The sequence below is a fragment of the Podarcis muralis genome, chromosome 10 (genome assembly GCF_964188315.1).
Source record: "Podarcis muralis chromosome 10, rPodMur119.hap1.1, whole genome shotgun sequence".
Lineage (NCBI taxonomy): Eukaryota > Metazoa > Chordata > Lepidosauria > Squamata > Lacertidae > Podarcis > Podarcis muralis.
In genome coordinates, this window is record NC_135664.1 from 71,209,290 (window position 1) to 71,226,114 (window position 16,825).

Genomic DNA, 16,825 nt, shown 5'->3' on the forward strand with positions numbered 1-16,825 from the left:
TTATTAAAGCCGAACGGTTGAATCATAAAGAAACCAACAATGCTTCCGGACAGGATGTCATATGTCACAAGGCATCACTTATAGCAGTCTTGGCTTTTGAGTTCTCATAATTCCCACCATCCTACCAGAAGACACCTTGAGGTATGCATTTCAGCAGGATTAAAGTACTTTCGTTATGCCTCATATCACCGTCCATACAAGCAATAATCCCGTAGGAATGTCTCGGAGACCAATTTACTCAACAGTAAGGGAAATGCCATTAAAGTGTACAACTAAGCACCCACAGTGGAGCTTAATCCCCCTGAAAACGCATACCCAAACAAGTAACCCTACTGGCAGTCAACGAAATACTGTAACTCATTTGTGCCTGCTTACTCCGTTGCAGGATACATACACGCAACATCACAAGATTGGGAGGTGGGCGGAATTAATGCAAAAGAGGAACAAGCCATGCTCAACTCAGAAGGTTGCGGGGAGAGGAGAGAATGAGCAACCAAATTCCACTGACAAATGGCTCAGTTGCTTCAGGTTCCTTAAATGGTAAACGGATGGAGCTTATTTCTCTTTTTTGTAATCATTTTTATTAAGTTTCCAATTTTACATTTCAAAACAAACATTTTACAAACTTTAGAATATCCAAAGACTTCCCTTCTTCTCCTTCCATGGTTCATGTCTCTGTCAGCACGCAACTTTAGATAACATGCATAATATTTTAGGACTATACATTCCTGGCTCCTCAACATCATTGCTGTAAGCAGTCCCTCCCTCTTAATAAATAAAGCAGGGTCAATGCCTAGACCTCAACAAATACCCAAAGGGTTTCAACACTCCCCAGCGGCTTCCTTTTAACAGGAAAGGCGTGAGACACACACTTGGCACCCTAATTAAGGAGTTCAGAACTGCCTGCCGCAATTACACCTTTCCTTAACAGCGCCCAGCTGTAAGAGAAGCTTTTCCTGAAAGGGCTGTGTTAAGTCATGCTTAGCTAGCAGCTTCAAATAAAGTCTGCAAGACACAAAAGTACAAATAGTACTACTCTCTACTCACTGACTCACACCTTAGCCTACGGAGAGCAACCCAGACACTCCGACGGTTTTCACTCTCTTTTGCACCTCTCCCAGAAAGCTGACGGCATTTCTACAGGACTTCCACGTTTGCCTGCTACAGGTGACTTCATTTCAGTCATTTTTAAACAGGCGCGTTTAAGGAGCAAGGTGCCAAACAAACCAACGCTTCCAGCTCTTACACGCGCAGCGTAATCCCTTGAAGGTTTACTCTGAAGCAAACCTCCTCCTGCTGAAAAGAGCGGACTTTGGGCGACGCTTTGGGCAACTGTGCAGAACCGTGCCACTTAAGAAAACCCTCTTTCTTCCGATTGCTTCAGGCTTTTTACGCACGCCTTACCTCTTGTTCCCTGAAAGACTGGTTCTGCGCATCTATCACCCGAATAGTCCTCTTAATGGGGAGCAGCCCCCCGGCGTCATCGTGCGCCACCATAGCCCCTCTTCTTTTCCAAGGCTTCCTCGTGGTTTGTGCTGACTGTAATCCGCCTGAGACTGCGAGCGAGGCGGTTACTCAGGCACGATCTGCCCCTCGCCGCGCTCTGAGCTCTGCTGGGGCTGCAGCAACAGCTCCATCCCGCTTCCAGGTGACTCACGCAGACGCGCTCTGAGCCAGCGGCTCCGAGGAGAGCAGTCCAAGAGGCAGTGGGCGGGGCGTAAGAGCGGGCTGGTGGGCGGAGCTTCCTGCCGCCCGGGAGCCATTGGCTAGCCCGCGGCTAAGTGGCCCGCCCAGCCGTCTCAGGTTCCCCCGGCGGCAGGGGAGAACCGGCGCTGGAGCACTGGGCTGGAGCCCCCTGTAGGAGGTATCCTGAACCGCCGCAGAACCAAGGGAGACTGGCTTTGCGTGTACAGCCCTCCCACCCTCGCTTCAGACGTTTGCCTTGCACAGGAGGACGCCAAGGGGGGGCTAGCGTGTTCCTCTAACTTGCAACAAACTGGCAGTATTCACACCCGCGCACCCTGGAAACGTAGGAAGAAACTAAACTCTAAATGCTGAGATCAGAAGCCTTTGCAAAACCGCTAAAATTGGTCGACACGATCCCGAGGAATAAGCTTGCAAACCCCATGCATGTTTTACCGAGCAGCAAGTGCCTCACTTGCAAGTAAACGGGCTTAACTTGTGAATCGCAAAAACAAAGGCTGCGAGCCTAACCGTGTCTACTCATAAGTTATTGAATCCAGTGCGGCTCACTTCCAGGAAAACGGAATTAGGTTTGCAACCTAACCAGCAAAATAAATGCACGGGATCGCGGCCGGGTAACCCGATCCAGTGCATGCTTTCGCAGAAGTAAGTTCCGCCAAGATCCGTCGCACTTTACTCCCAAAGTAGGTTTCACAGGGTTAATTTCCGAGTTAACATGCATACGGTCGGGTTGCACGACGGCAATCCTATACACGTTTACTTCAGAGTAAACCACGCTGACCCCCCCCCCCAGCAAAAGTCAAGTTACACAGCAGCAAAAGGATGCACGTATCTGGAAGGAAACCCTACCGGTGGCTGTGGGATTTGCTTCTGAGCAAACAAGCATAGGCTCAGGTCAAAGATTTATTGCTTAAACAATGAGACTTCGCAAGTAAGTAAACAAGAGTCGTGGCACTTTGCGGGAGGCGGAACTAGCTACGCAGATCGCTCTTTGCAAGAGGAATTTGCGGAGGCGTCAGGTTTCTCACCTCTGCGCGACAAGTGACACCTGCTAAAATGCCTGCTTTTAACACAACGTTTTTGCATCCTTCACACCTGGGTTATTCCTATTTTCCCTGCGTGGCACGTTTGATGCAGCTTTATGGGAACTGTTTGGAGGGACTCGCTAGAAATCCAGAGCGTCTCTATAAAAATGAGCTTTAATTTACATACGTGCAAGTATTTTTAAGAGTGCAGCAACAAGCTCCGCTAGTAGTAGTGCTAATTCCAAAGCAAATTAAGTTCAAGCACAGCACTTGGGCAGCTTAGGGGAAATTTAAGACTGCAGTTTGGGGAACACTTCCTGGGGAACAACTCCACGTCAGATCAGCTTCTGAATAGTATAACAGGACTGAGGAACCTTGCTCAGACCAAGGTTTGCATTCCTTTGGGGGCAAACTAGGGGTGTGTGGCATATGCCAGTGGTGGGTGGGACCAGAAGCAAAAGTGGGCAAGCCAACTAATGTAAATTTTACCTTTGTCCAGGCGACTGATTTCTGCACACACCCCTCTCTGTTCTCTACCCAGGCAGGCGAGAGGCATTATCGGAGTTCAGGATGCATCCCAGCCTGGGAAAAGAGGGTCGTGGCCTGGGGAGAGTTTTAAGGACTGGGCAAAGAGGCCACATTTGTTTCCCACGTCTGAGGTGGCCCACCCCTGGTGTATAGGGCTGGGCTGAGAGATAATCAGGTGCTAAAGACAACAAGGCTTCTTCCTGTATCTTTAATAGTGAAGGCTAAGTGGGAATTTTAGCAGGTGATTGATTTTTTTCTCACTCCTGGAGGGGTGGGGCAGCTGCATCTGCATCTGCACCAATCGCCTCTTCTGCCCCACCCTGACCCTTGAGACAAGCCCCGCCTTCCTTTGCAAGTAAAAGTTAATGGTAAAGGGACCCCTGACCATTAGGTCCAGTCATAACCGACTCTGGGGTTGCGGTGCTCATCTCACTTTACTGGCCGAGGGAGCCGGTGTACAGCTTCTGGGTCATGTGGCCAGCAGGACTAAGCCGCTTCTGGAGAACCAGAGCAGCGCACGGAAACGCCGTTTACCTTCCCGCCAGAGCGGTACCTATTTATCTACTTGCACTTTGACATGCTTTCAAACTGCTAGGTTGGTTGGAGCTGGGACCAAGCAACGGGAGCTCACCCCGTCGTGGGGATTCGAACTGCCGACCTTCTGATCAGCAAGTCCTAGGCTCTGTGGTTTAACCCACAGCGCCACCCGCGTCCCTTATCCTTTGCATGTAGCAGCCCCTAAATATGTTTATGAGCCAGTGTGATGTTGCTAGACTTTGACAAGCAAGAAGGCGTGGGTTCAATCCCTGCTAAATTCGCAAAGTTCACTATGTGATCTGCGGCCAATTGCCCAACTTAACCTAACAGGGCTGTTATGAGGATTAAACTGGGGGGACGGACTGGGGGGAAATCATGTGGGTGGTGATGCTCCAACCACCTTAGAGGAAGGCGAGGTACAGATGCAATGGCTAAAACTGAGTTAAATAGCCCAACTCTAGTGACTTGAGTTAACGGAGTTTACTCCTGAGAAAGTGGTTCAAGGATTTCAAACTGTGTGTGTCTAGAGCAGGTGTGGGGAACCTTTTTGGTTCCAGGCCACACCTTTATCAGATCTGAACCTTGTGGAGCCACACGTGCATTGATCACCTGACATCATGCAAATGAACTTGAGGACTACTGAGTGCCCAGATTTCCAAGGCACCAGAGGCTTTGGTTTTACTGGCCATGAGGTGAAGGGCAGCAGCCAAAGCTTTCCTTAGCATAATACATATACTGTACAGTAGTATCATATCCCAATCCTCAGTTTGTTGGATTAAACAGATTTTGACCCCAATCTCATGCCTTGGCCCATTTCTACAGTGCCAGAGTAATTATGCACCCAGGTCTTAAAATGAAAGACGTGAAGCAACCCCCTTCACATCTCAACAGGATTTGTAGCCTAGTAAAGATGCTCAAGGCTCACAATATTCAACCAACCTGTAGCTCACCCCTGTGCATGATTATTCAAGGGGGAAATCCCACCAAGTTCTATGGGATTTATTCACACATGAGTGTGCATTAGACTGCAGCCTTGCAACATGATTTTTCTTGTATGGACATTATGCTGCTAGAACCTTCAGCTTTTCTCTCAAAACTAGATAACAAGTATTTGCTTTAGATTAGACAGTTTCCTTAGGTGTTCAAATATTCAAGATTTGCAAAACCCACATGGAATAAGAAAGAGGGCAAAACCAACTAAGATGTTGTGACATTTTCTCCTGCGGCAAAGCAGCTATGTGCTACAGTTTTTATTAATGAAACTGGAACCCCTGATTGATATATCCTGCATTCCACCTTCTTTGTTCTCAAAGCAGCCCCAGCCAGCCAGCAAACTGGATATGTTAACATCCTCTGTTTTATTTTCTGCTGTAAACAACTGTGCCTGCTGTAGGGATTTAAAAAAAAAACCTACAAAAATCCAAACCTCAGGATGGTCCAAGGCAGGAAATAAATTCAGTTATTGTGGATAAGTGCTAAACATTACAGCCATTCTTTGAAGATGCCCACATTTCAAGCACTTTCCCCCACATTGCTCCCTTACTTGAAAATAAGAGTCAACTCCAAGCATTTTGCTTGCTTTAAGGAGTGTGGCAATGTGCATCTTTCAGATTGTTTAGGGCTGAGTGACCCATAGCTGGTCCTCAGCACCCTCTGCAACATTAAAAGGGAACCCAAGGCAGGGGGGCAAAGTTCAGGTGAAGCAGCTGTTTCAGTGGTACCCATGGGAATAGCAAGGATTTATGTTGGGGGGCGGAACCTCAGTTAAGTGTTTTTATTGGTTTACTTGATTTGGGAGGGGCAGCTGCCCCCCTGAAGCCTCTTGGCTACGCCCATGGTGGTGCCTGAAATATTTCACATGGCTTGTGAAGTTAGATTGATCCTGGACTGAAAGAACTTATCTTAGTGGCTCCCTCTGGAGGCCATGGGTCCACCAGAGGGGAGAATGTTGTTTCTACACTTAGGGGATACAGTGGTACCTCGGGTTAAGTACTTAATTCGTTCCGGAGGTCCGTTCTTAACCTGAAACTGTTCTTAACCTGAAGCACCACTTTAGCTAATGGGGCCTCCTGCTGCCGACGTGCCGCCAGAGCACGATTTCTGTTCTTATCCTGAAGCAAAGTTCTTAACCTGAAGCACTATTTCTGGGTTAGCAGAGGCTGTAACCTGAAGTGTATGTAACCTGAAGTGTATGTAACCCGAGGTACCACTGTACTTCCTTTCGGGTGGACACCACTTACATGGAACTGCTCTGTGACTCTTGTTCTAGACTGCATTTGCACTACTGCTTTTGAATTAAGCAGAACTCTTCATTCTGTTTACTGAGACATGCTAACTTCCTCCTCTGCCTCCTCTCTACGATCTAGAACAGGCTCCCCCAACCTGGTACCTCCAGATGTTTTGGACAACCATCAACTCCAGTCAGCACAGCAAAAACAGCCAGAAGGCACAGGCTGGGGAAGGCTGCTCAAGAACGTATTATTTTACTCGTTTTGAATCTCAAGATCACACAAGCATCGCTGTAATAACACCTCATCTGTTTTCCAGTAATTCCCCCACCCCTACCCCCCAATCCCATCTTCAATGCCTTCAGTTCCTAATAAAATCTGTGTCAAACGGGGTCAAAGAACTGGTCCTATATTTAGGTATTTTAAAAGGATGGAGGAAGTTCTCGTGAAACTGGGAGGGGTGGGGCAGGGGAAACACCCATAGCATCCAGCTGGGCTCTTTTTAATTAATGAAGGTTCTCAATTTTTCGCCTTCCCCAAAGTAATGAGAAGATGTAGGCCAAGCCCTTCCAAGGTGTAAATAAACCCACATTAAAGCTTAATTAAAAGGTGGTGGACAGCAAAGGTTTAGATTATGGTCAAAATAAGGAGCACCTGATGCGATCACAGAAAAACAAACCGCCATTGCTTTCTCGGGGATTATTTAGACAGAAACATGATTAGACTTTGCAGCCCACCCCTATGCATACTTGCCCAGAAGTAAATTTCACTGAATTTGTATGTGAAGGGACTGTAGAGAATGTAAGGACACAGGAAAGAGCATAGCAAGCTGCCCACTACTGAGTTAGACCATTAGTTGATCTAGCTCGGCATTACCGTATTTTTCGCTCTATAAAATGCACCAGACCACAAGACACACCTAGTTTTTGGAGGAGGAAAACAAGAAAAAAATATATTCTGAATCTCAGAAGCCAGAACAGCAAGAGGGATCGCTGCGCAGTGAAAGCAGCAATCCCTCTTGCTGTTCTGGCTTCTGGGATAGCTGCGCATAAGACGCACACACATTTTGCCTTACTTTTTAGGAGGGAAAAAGTGAGTATTATAGAGCAAAAAATACGGTATCTACATTGGCAGCAGCTCCCCAGCATTTCAGACAAGGCTCTCCCCCAGCCTCCATGGAAGAAGCCATGGATTGAACCTGGGACCTTCTGCATGTAAGGCAGATGTTCTCCCACTAAGCCATGGCCCTTCCCTGATGTAGAGGTCCTTCTAGCCGAAAGGATCGCAGCTACCATGGATGGGAAAGAACTCTGCTGGAGCCTTTGGAGAGCCACTGCCAGTCCGAGTAGACAGTACTGGGCTAGAGGACAGTGGTCCGCTGCAGTAAGATGGCAGGGGCCACAAAGTAGGGCTTGCATCTAAATAAATAGGCACAGGATTGAAGCCTTAAGCTGGGTCGTCTTGTGCTGTTCCTGCTTCACCACAGCAAAAGAGGCAAGGGAGCACCTTCAAACCAAAGAATAGTGGGAGATACTTATACCAGCACCACAAGCTATCCTATTGGCACACCAGCAGTACAGATCCCGTTATTTATTTGTGTAGCAGCATGCAGTCAATACACAATTTTGCCCCCAGTTTAGTTAAGTTTCTTTTTCATTTTCGGCTTTTCCAACCCCTCAGACTCCATTGCTTTGAAAAAGGGAGTGAGCAACTTGAGATTGTTTGTATAGCTGCAAAGTGTTAGGGGCTATAAATCCATTTCAATCGTATTCACAATTATTTTAAAGAGATAAAGGGGCAGATGAATGGCACAGCTTTCACAAGTGACACAGGGTCTCACAGGTGCCATTTCTCTTTCTCCAAGGGTGTGCCATGTGATTTTTCCTAGCTCTCAGGAAGCTAGATTAAAGGTATGAAAATTTCAGCTTCTACTATGAAAGTTTGACAACATGTGAGAGAAAACACACCCATTCTCTTGAGTTATTTCAATTTCATTTATTTCAGCTTTTCATCTGTGCCATTCTGGCTCAGAGCAGGTAGAAGCTTAAAATCAGCAGCAGCAGCAGCATCATCATCATCATCATCAACAACAACAACAACATCCTTCAGAAAAAGCATTACCTAAAGAATAAGGTTCTTTCCCCCGTCTTCAGGGTCACACTTTGGTAACCCTTAGGAGGAACATATAATAAGGGGATAATATCAAACGACCTCACAGAGCAGTCACAAGTATTCTCAGTAATGTATATTCTCTAAACAATCACAAGACATGCAATATAAAAGCTAAGTAATTAGGTTTTGGATGGGGTGCATTTGTATTGACTATATGTGCTGGTGTTGCTTTAGTTTTCAAAGGAAAATTGTTTCAGGTGGATTTGGAAATGCAATAATTTTGGAAAGGAACCATATCAAACTTGGTTCCCAGTTCTGAAACACAATTACCGCCCCAGCATTCATTTCAGCATCACTCTCACTACACTTCTTTGCTAGGCTTCCCTCCCACCCACATAAATCCCTGTTCCAAGTTATCTACTTCAATCTAGTGATAGGGATGAGAGAATGAGACAACTGAGCCTTAGACTCTCATACTTCTTTCTTCCTTTCTATATGAGGGGAGGAGGTTAAACTCTTGTACCATAGCTTTGACACAAAATTGTGGCTTGCCTCATGAAGACGCAATGATATTCTATGGTTCAAGTCTGGAGTCTTCCCATCACATCAAAAAGAAGGGGAGCGAAGAGTGTATGAAACTAAGGTTCCTTCCTATCTGTTCATTTTTAACAAATTAGCATGGTGTCTAAATTGAGCCTGTTCTCCTATTGCTAGATCCTTGCCCCCCAACCCAGCCCCACATAACAGGCCCAGTTGTACAGGAAACCAGTAGAATATCTTGTATAGGAGCCTTTTTCTATTATATAAAATATTATATATTTTCCTTACCCCATCTCAAACTATTTGCTATTTTTAAAAAGAGCATATTACTTTAAAAACTCACTTCAATGGACCAGGTAGACATCACCAAGGAGCTGTTCTAATTGTACTGGTTCTTCAGATGCTTAGGAAATCACCACATTTTCCCGTCAGCCAAAACATCCTCTGGTGGGCAGGAGATAATCACATCACAAGATTTGTACAGCTAGTCTCTAAAGAGAGTCCCAAAGATATCCACAGCACAAACATCTAGCCAACAGAAAGGCTAGCACAGCAATGTAAATGTGGTGAAGAAAAGGACAGAGCTACTAGCAGAAGAGCAGCTCCATGGAGTCACACAGGAACTTGTCATTAAGTAATTAGTGTTAATTACCTAATACAATGAACTGATGTTCTGCCTCTTAAACATGCTTGGCAATGGATTATGTAAGCTTGGGCATATTTTGTGGATGTGAAGTGTTTTCTTGTTACCAAGGGCCTTGGTATGGAATAACTGTTCCTGACCTGGGATTTGCCAATGCTGGCCAACTTTCACCTACCCAAATGCTCCAAGCTCATACTTAAATGAAACTAGCACATGATCAATGTTAGCTGAACTGCAAAGGAGCCCTAATCTATTGTGACACAATCTTTTGCCCCTGGGAGGTATAAGAGGCGCTGAAAAATCCTTTGCAGCCTGTGAAGTGCCTTGGGAGGGGACAGCAGGTGATGATTTAATGCTGCAAGGTACACACAGGCAGGTATAAGTAAGTGGATGTGATGATTCTCTGCAAAGGCATTTATGGAACTAATCACATGTGGACAATCTCCAGGCATGAGCAATAAGAGGCTCTTGCAAGCATGATGGTGGGGGTGGGGAATGCGTTGTTCCTCCCTAGCTGTGGCTCCAGTGTGCAGTTATTACATTTTGATTGACTATTCCCCCAAGGAGTTCAGCATGGCATGCATGTTCTCTCCACCCCCACTTATGGAGTAGGTTAGGCTGAGGAGCCCAAGATCACTTAAGTAGGTTTTGGACTCTACATTTCCCAACACTAGTTTAACCACTACAGACACTGACCCCTGTTTAACTCAGAAACAGAGGACGGACAATCAAATGGAAGACAAGCAAGTCAGCAAATGTCCCTATTTCCATCTAAGAAATGTTGGAGGGTATGGCGTTTTCCAACCCCCGAGCAGGCTAAGGCAATCCTGTATAGGGAAGTTTTTAAATGTTTATTGTTTTATTATGTTTTTATATATGTTGGAAGCTGCCCAGAGTGCTGGGGCAACCCAGTAAGATGTGTGGGTTATAAATAGTAAAAGTATCATTAAGGAGTGGGACGTCCATATTTTCATCAGAGAATCGTTGGAGGGTATGCATTATGGGCGTACAGCATATGCTAAACTTCTCTTTGCTTCTCACCACTCCCTGACCCAAATGCCTGGGAATTCAGAAACCATGTTAACTCTTAAGGGGTGGATGCACAACTTCACATTATAGTGTTTGTGCAGAGCAGCACCCAAATTGCATGGGGAGCATTGGCCAGCAAACCCGGTGGCTTGCTGAACTAGGATATCCATGTCGTGACCATGTTTTAGAAGTTTCTCCCCAATTATTATTTTTTATTCCTAATTATTATTTTGTAATTTGTGTAATTTGACTCTAAAGTAGGGGTACCAGACGTCCCCACTTCCCGGGGACAGTCCCCAGATTTGCAAATCTGTCCCCGGGAAACGTGACAGCGGCAGCCTCAGCAGCCCGGAGCCAGCCTGGTAGCGCAGTTGGCTCTCGCTGGCTTCGGGAGCTGCTCGTGCCATGGCGCCTGCCATTTTTCCTCGCCGAAAGTCCCCATATGATGTGTCTTGCATGCAACATGCGCTACCAGGCTGGCTCCAGGCTGCTGACTGCCGTTGCCACCGCCACTACCAAAGGGGAACCGGGGACGTCCGGCGGTACAGATCTCCTGCCCCCTTCCCCCTTTGTTTTGACTGATGGGGGGGGGGCTCAGAAGTTGTGGCTGGCCGTTGCCCAATTTTTTAAAAACTCTGCACATTTATGTTTCACAGGGTGCGAAAGAAGGGCTTTGCACCTTGCCTGGCAGAGAAACCGCGCGCCTTGCGCCCCTCCTGGGCAACGCCCGCCCACCTGCGACTCCCAAGCCTCCCCCGATCTGTCAAAACAAAGGGGGAAGGGGACAGATCAGGGAAGGATTGGGATATGCATGTGTGCTTGGGCCCACGGTCTTTTGTTTCTCCAACCCCACTACTGACTCCCTGTTGCTACTCAGCTTCAAAAAAAAAAAAAAGGCTCCCCGGATTCATTGAAAAAAAATCTGGTAACCATACTCTAAATGTTATTAAAGTTACACCACCTTCTAAGGATCTCAAGGTAGTGTCCATGGTTCTCTTCCTCCCCATTTCATTCTTACAACACTGCTGTGAGGTAGGTTAGGCTAAGAGATGGTGACTGGCCCAAGGTCACCCAGTGAGCTTCATCATGGCTGAATGGGGATTTGAACCCAGCTCTCCCAGGTCCTAGGTCAAACACTTCATGATTCTACCACTTTATTCTGCTTTCGGTCCTTTAACAAAATGCAATTTTATTCATTATCTACTTATTCTAGGTAGAACTTTTAAGAATTTGCATTTCCTCATAGTAGGTTTGGGGGCTCACAGCTAGTTTAAGCCGCTGCCTTGTTCAAAGGTGTCATCTATCAAATGCTATGACCAGAATGCATACACTGAGAAAATTACTGCTTGCTATAGCTCTTTGGGAAAATACACAGCTTTGTTTGAATGAGTACTTATAGGAAGTCAGCCCATATGACCTGCTTGACCACATTACTTCTTGGCTATAACCTGCTTTTAACATTCCAGCAACAGATATTTATGTCCCTGTCAAAAATGTAAAGCTGTGTTCTTGTAAGCAGACGAAGGGGTTGCTTGGCTCCTATACTGTATACATGCAGTCTGGAACACAGCATTTTATTAGGCTGATGGGATGTCTCTGCAGTTAAGATGGACTATATAAATAAAAAGCTCAGCAGCACAGATGTGTTTTTTCTACAATTCATTCCCCCATTGAAATTCAGCGGTATAGACCATCACTAGTACCGTTCAAATATCAACATTCAAGATGGATGAAAGCACAGAAAATCAAATAAAGCCTTCTCTTTATTCTTTCACATTCTGCCTGTGTTAATACAAGAGCTTTGCAATAAGCTCCTGGTGTAAAAACAAGCGAAGATTTACACGAAAGGAAGGGAGAAAAGCAGCCACCACACTACAAGTTTGAAACTACTTTATATTCTTTATTTAAACTTATATGCTAACCATACACTCATAGCTATTTTCTCCTCGTGACTTGGGTGGTCCAGTTGGCAGTTCATCCTAAATGCTGATCTCCAACTAATAATTTATCTTTCAGAGCTGGCCAAGACAAATGCATGAGTTTGAGCTGCCATGCCCGACTAGGGTTACTATAATTGTGGGCCCTGAAAGTGGTACCCAACACAGGAAAGGATGCTATTTTTTACAGCAGCATCTATCTGGTATAAGAGTAATGGCCATTCTTTAAAGAAAGTCATATACTCTAAAACCCACTAGTTCTAAAACTTCTTTTCCTCTTGGCTACACTTTCAGAAAAAAATATCTGTTCATGGCCACACCATTTTTTTTAATCGATAAGAAATACATTGGAAAACAAAAAGAAACAACTCCTAGCAGTGCTTGATTTATAACACAGAACACAACAACTTTATAATATGATCATGGGACACCCATACAGTATAAAACAATGCAGATACATAAGAACATGAATCATTCCCAAAATATAATTATAAACGAGCCTCTTACACATGTACTTTTAAGTATGTATACAAACTCAGTGAGAGGTGTGAGCTTGCTTTTTTTGCGGGGTAATCTTATTTATATTAGTTCTGATTTGAGACAAACTCTCATCTCCTCATTGACACAAAGAAACCTTTCTCTTTTATGATCTCTCATATTTGTCAGAGTCAAAAATCCCTGTTCGCTATATGCAGTGATCAGGGATTTTTGACTGACAAATACAGTGGTGCCCCGCAAGACGAATGCCTCGCAAGACGGAAAACCCGCTAGACGAAAGGGTTTTCCGTTTGCGATGCGCTTCGCAAGACGAATTTCCCTATGGGCTTGCTTCGCAAGACGAAAACGTCTTGCGAGTCTCGCCATTTTCCCCCCCCCGCTTCCCCCCCCCTTTTCAAAGGCGCTAAGCCACTAATAGCCTTTTAGCAGCTTAGCCGCTAATCCTTTAATAGCCGCTAAGCCGCTAAATTGCTAATAGCGCTAATCCGCTTAGCCGCTAATGGGGTTGCTTCGCAAGACGAAAAAACCGCTAGACGAAGAGAATCGCGGAACGGATTCTTTTCGTCTTGCGAGGCACCACTGTATGACAATTCCCTGTTTTTCACTATATGTAGTGGAGAATAGTAGAATAAATAGCCAATGCTCTTGAAGAGAGGTGTGGATACTGTTTCTGTTTCTGGTTGTGTGTGTGTGTGTCTGTGTATAAATTATTTTGATACTATACTATATTATACTACACTGAATTGTTTAAATGTTTCTTTGATTGTCCTTGAATCTTCCTGCCACACTTGCCATCCTTTCCTGCCATACCCTTTGAGAACCACTGCTCTAACCTCATGAAAGGTTCATTTACTCCCCAAGGACTGGTTTATGTTACTACTAACAGCGACCATTTTACACTCGTCCAGTTGATGCACAATCATGCACACGCTGGTCTCTGCCAACCTACAAGTAGTCTGAAAAGGGGGGGGGGCAGAATGGGGTGGACTTAATGTGTGTTCCACTGATGCACACAGGGGTCAGGAATGGAACTCCCGTGCAAAATGGTTGCTACCTGTATTTTGCTTGACTACTGCAAGTTTCATAAAGCAGCAACAGCCGAGAAGCTAGTTTACCATGCAACATAACTTTATCTGGACAAATCTAGAGTCATCTTAAATTAAAAAAGTTCCCAGCTCAATTAAACCAAAAAAGTCCACCTACTCCAGCACCTCATTTTCTACAGAAGTCTGCAGAAAGTTTAGGCACAGGGCTTGATGGTATAGCCCCTCTACTGTGGTCCCGTTTGGCCATCACGATTAACAGCCATAGATAAGAGATGCTGCCCATAAATTTGTCTAAACTCCTTTCAGATGGTTTAAACAACCGCCTACGTTTGCGGTAGTCACATCTTGGATCAGCAAATTCCAGAATGAATTATGTGCTGCATTGAATACTGTCATCCTTAGGTCTACAGCCCATCAATTTGAATGGCTCCAAGTTCTAGTACTGTGGGCAAGGAAGGACGAAAATCATAACCCACTTTCTCTACACAATGTCTAAGTTTAGTACATTTCTCATGTCTCCTCTCACGTCGCCTTTTTTCTAAAGCAGCGGTGGGGACTCTCTAGTATGCAAACCTATTTAGGTGTGGCACAGGCCCAATTTGGCCTGTGAGACCGTTCCCCACAAATTATGCCCATATGCCCCATGCCTGATGCTCTCAATTGTTCCTTTACAAGTAAGGCTCCCGTCAGTGCCCATCAGCTGACAGGTGCTGACAGGAATCCTCGCTGAGATCAGATGCACTAAGGAGTTCCCCTAGAGCGGCCAAGGGGACCTTGTTAGAAGCAGAGAAAGATCTTTTGATACCGGGAGCTCACTTTTATATGGACTTGCTCTGTTTTCTTGAAGTAGTTTGCATTCCAGCCACTTGGCTAAAATAGTGCTTCAAGCAAATGGAGAGTGCCCCTTGGAAGATGCACTTCCAGCACCTATTAGCTGATTGGAGCTGGGAGTGCACCTTCAAAGTAGGTCACCAGTTGAGCAGCTGGTTGGGGGTTTCTAGTGATTCCCACTGAACTTTGACATCATTATGACATCAAGTGATTGACAGGAAGGTGATCCCACCTATCAAAGTAGGCCCACAAAAGGTGGGGGCATTAGGGATCCGGCCCACTGGCCAGATCCAGTTCCCCACCCTGATTCTAACGTAAAAAGTCATAATGCTTTAGCTTTCGCTTGTAATAAAGGTGCTCCAGCCCTTCATGTGCCAAGGGTCCTGCATTCTCTTGCATGTGTAGCTTCACACAGTGGATAGTTTATGGTAAGGGCTACTGGCTCAGGCCGCTCTAAAGCAGGATTAGACAAATTCACAGAGGATGTCAATCAGTTATTAATATGCTATCTAACTGACTTTCCATGGTAAAAGGCAGTATCTTCCTATAACAGTGATTTCAATTCCAAGTGCCGTTTTTTATGTGGTTTGCTACATTTCATGTACTAAACTTCTTCTTTAAAAAAAAAAAACGCTCACATTTTCTTGGCACAGAATTCCTATTTCTTACACATAACGAATTCTCACAGTACTCCTTACCAGGCTTTTGAGGACCTAGAGCACAGACTAGACTGGAGATTACTAACTATAGCTTCATCATGCCCTTTGCAAGCTGCACTGTACTTCTCTTCGACTCAGCGCTGGATACTGAGGCCCCCGCAATCTTGTTGCTAATAAACATTGGGCCGACACCTTCTGAACATATACACACCTTAGGCTTCACCTGGCATGAATCATTAGCTTGCAGCTTACATAATAGCAGAGCTTAGCATTGTAGCACAGTATACACAATGAAGACTTTATCTAATGCCAAGTCATAGGGTTGCTAATAAGTGCCAGTCCACTTAATTCATGAGATCCCTCAAAGAACCAGAGGAAGCCTAGTTTTATGACAGTGCACAATAAGAACATAAGGCAAGCTTGCTGGATCAGGCCAATGGCCCATCTAATCCAGTATCCTGTTCTCACAATGGGCAGTCAGATGTCTGTGGGAAGCCAGCAAGATGGACATGAGAACAACAGCACCCTGCCCATTTGGGAGTCCCAGAAACTGGCACCTAGAGGGACAATGCCTCCAGCAATGGAAGCAGAACAGAGCCATCACGGGTTGTAGCCACTGATAGTCCTGCCCTCCATGAATTTGGGTAATCCTCTTTTAAAAGCATCCAAGTTGGTGGCTATCACCATAAAGTTAGCAAGACAGGCTATGGCACGTCAGAGGCAGTTTTACTGCAAGTATAGTAGAGTGAAATGAGAATGCAGTGGAAAGATACACATGCTTGGGTTCAAATACAGTTTTGCAAAGATTTCTGTCAGCTTCACATAACTACATTTCCTGTGTGGTGTAGTGGTTAAGAGCGGTAGTCTCGTAATCTGGGGAACCAAGTTCGCGTCTCCGCTCCTCCACATACAGCTGCTGGGTGACCTAGGGCTAGTCACACTTCTCTGAAGTCTCTCAGCCCCACTCACCTCACAGAGTGTTTGTTGTGGGGGAGGAAGGAAAGGAGAATGTTAGCCGCTTTGAGACTCCTTCAGGTAGTGATAAAGCGGGATATCTAATCCAAACTCTTCTTCCTAAGAGAAAGCTAAGCATCTAAACCATACAATTTATCTTTCACATTGCAGCTGTAACCATAGCTATGCTTACAAATTTGGCAGACTACTGAAGCTTGTCAAATAGTGTAGACTGGGATCCCCATGAGTTGAAGAGGAGTTCACCAAGCAGTAGAAAGTTCTCTCATGAAAGCAGGGGAGAATTAGGAAGCAGACAGCCTGTATTTCTCAGTTTTAGTAATAAAGAGAGAACCAACGAGTGAAGTGTGACGCTAAGAACGTACCCCAACCTTTCACAGTTTCAAGACCAGGGTCTGCATCAAATGCTTTACCACCTTTATCAATCTGAGGAAGAATTCACAACGCCACAAGAAGTTCAAAACTTCCAAAGTCAACTGTATCCAAAATGGCCATGCGTTTTTGTCCCTTCAATCCACCAGTGCTGCAGCTGTCTC

The 16,825-nt window shown here is 45.3% G+C and overlaps 1 protein-coding gene across 3 annotated transcripts in view; it reads right to left on the reverse strand.

Annotated features, from left to right (window-relative positions):
• NET1 (neuroepithelial cell transforming 1) overlaps window positions 1-16,825 on the reverse strand; it is a 67,549-nt gene that overhangs the window by 15,319 nt on the left and 35,405 nt on the right. The window contains exon 1 of one of the 3 annotated variants that reach the window (XM_028745328.2): window positions 1,405-1,666. The exons of the other annotated variants lie outside the window; for them this stretch is intronic. Coding sequence (XP_028601161.1) covers window positions 1,405-1,497 — 93 coding nt within the window. The 5' untranslated portion in view covers window positions 1,498-1,666. Of the gene's footprint in view, window positions 1-1,404; window positions 1,667-16,825 lie in introns of those variants that run through there. 3 annotated transcript variants of the gene reach the window in all.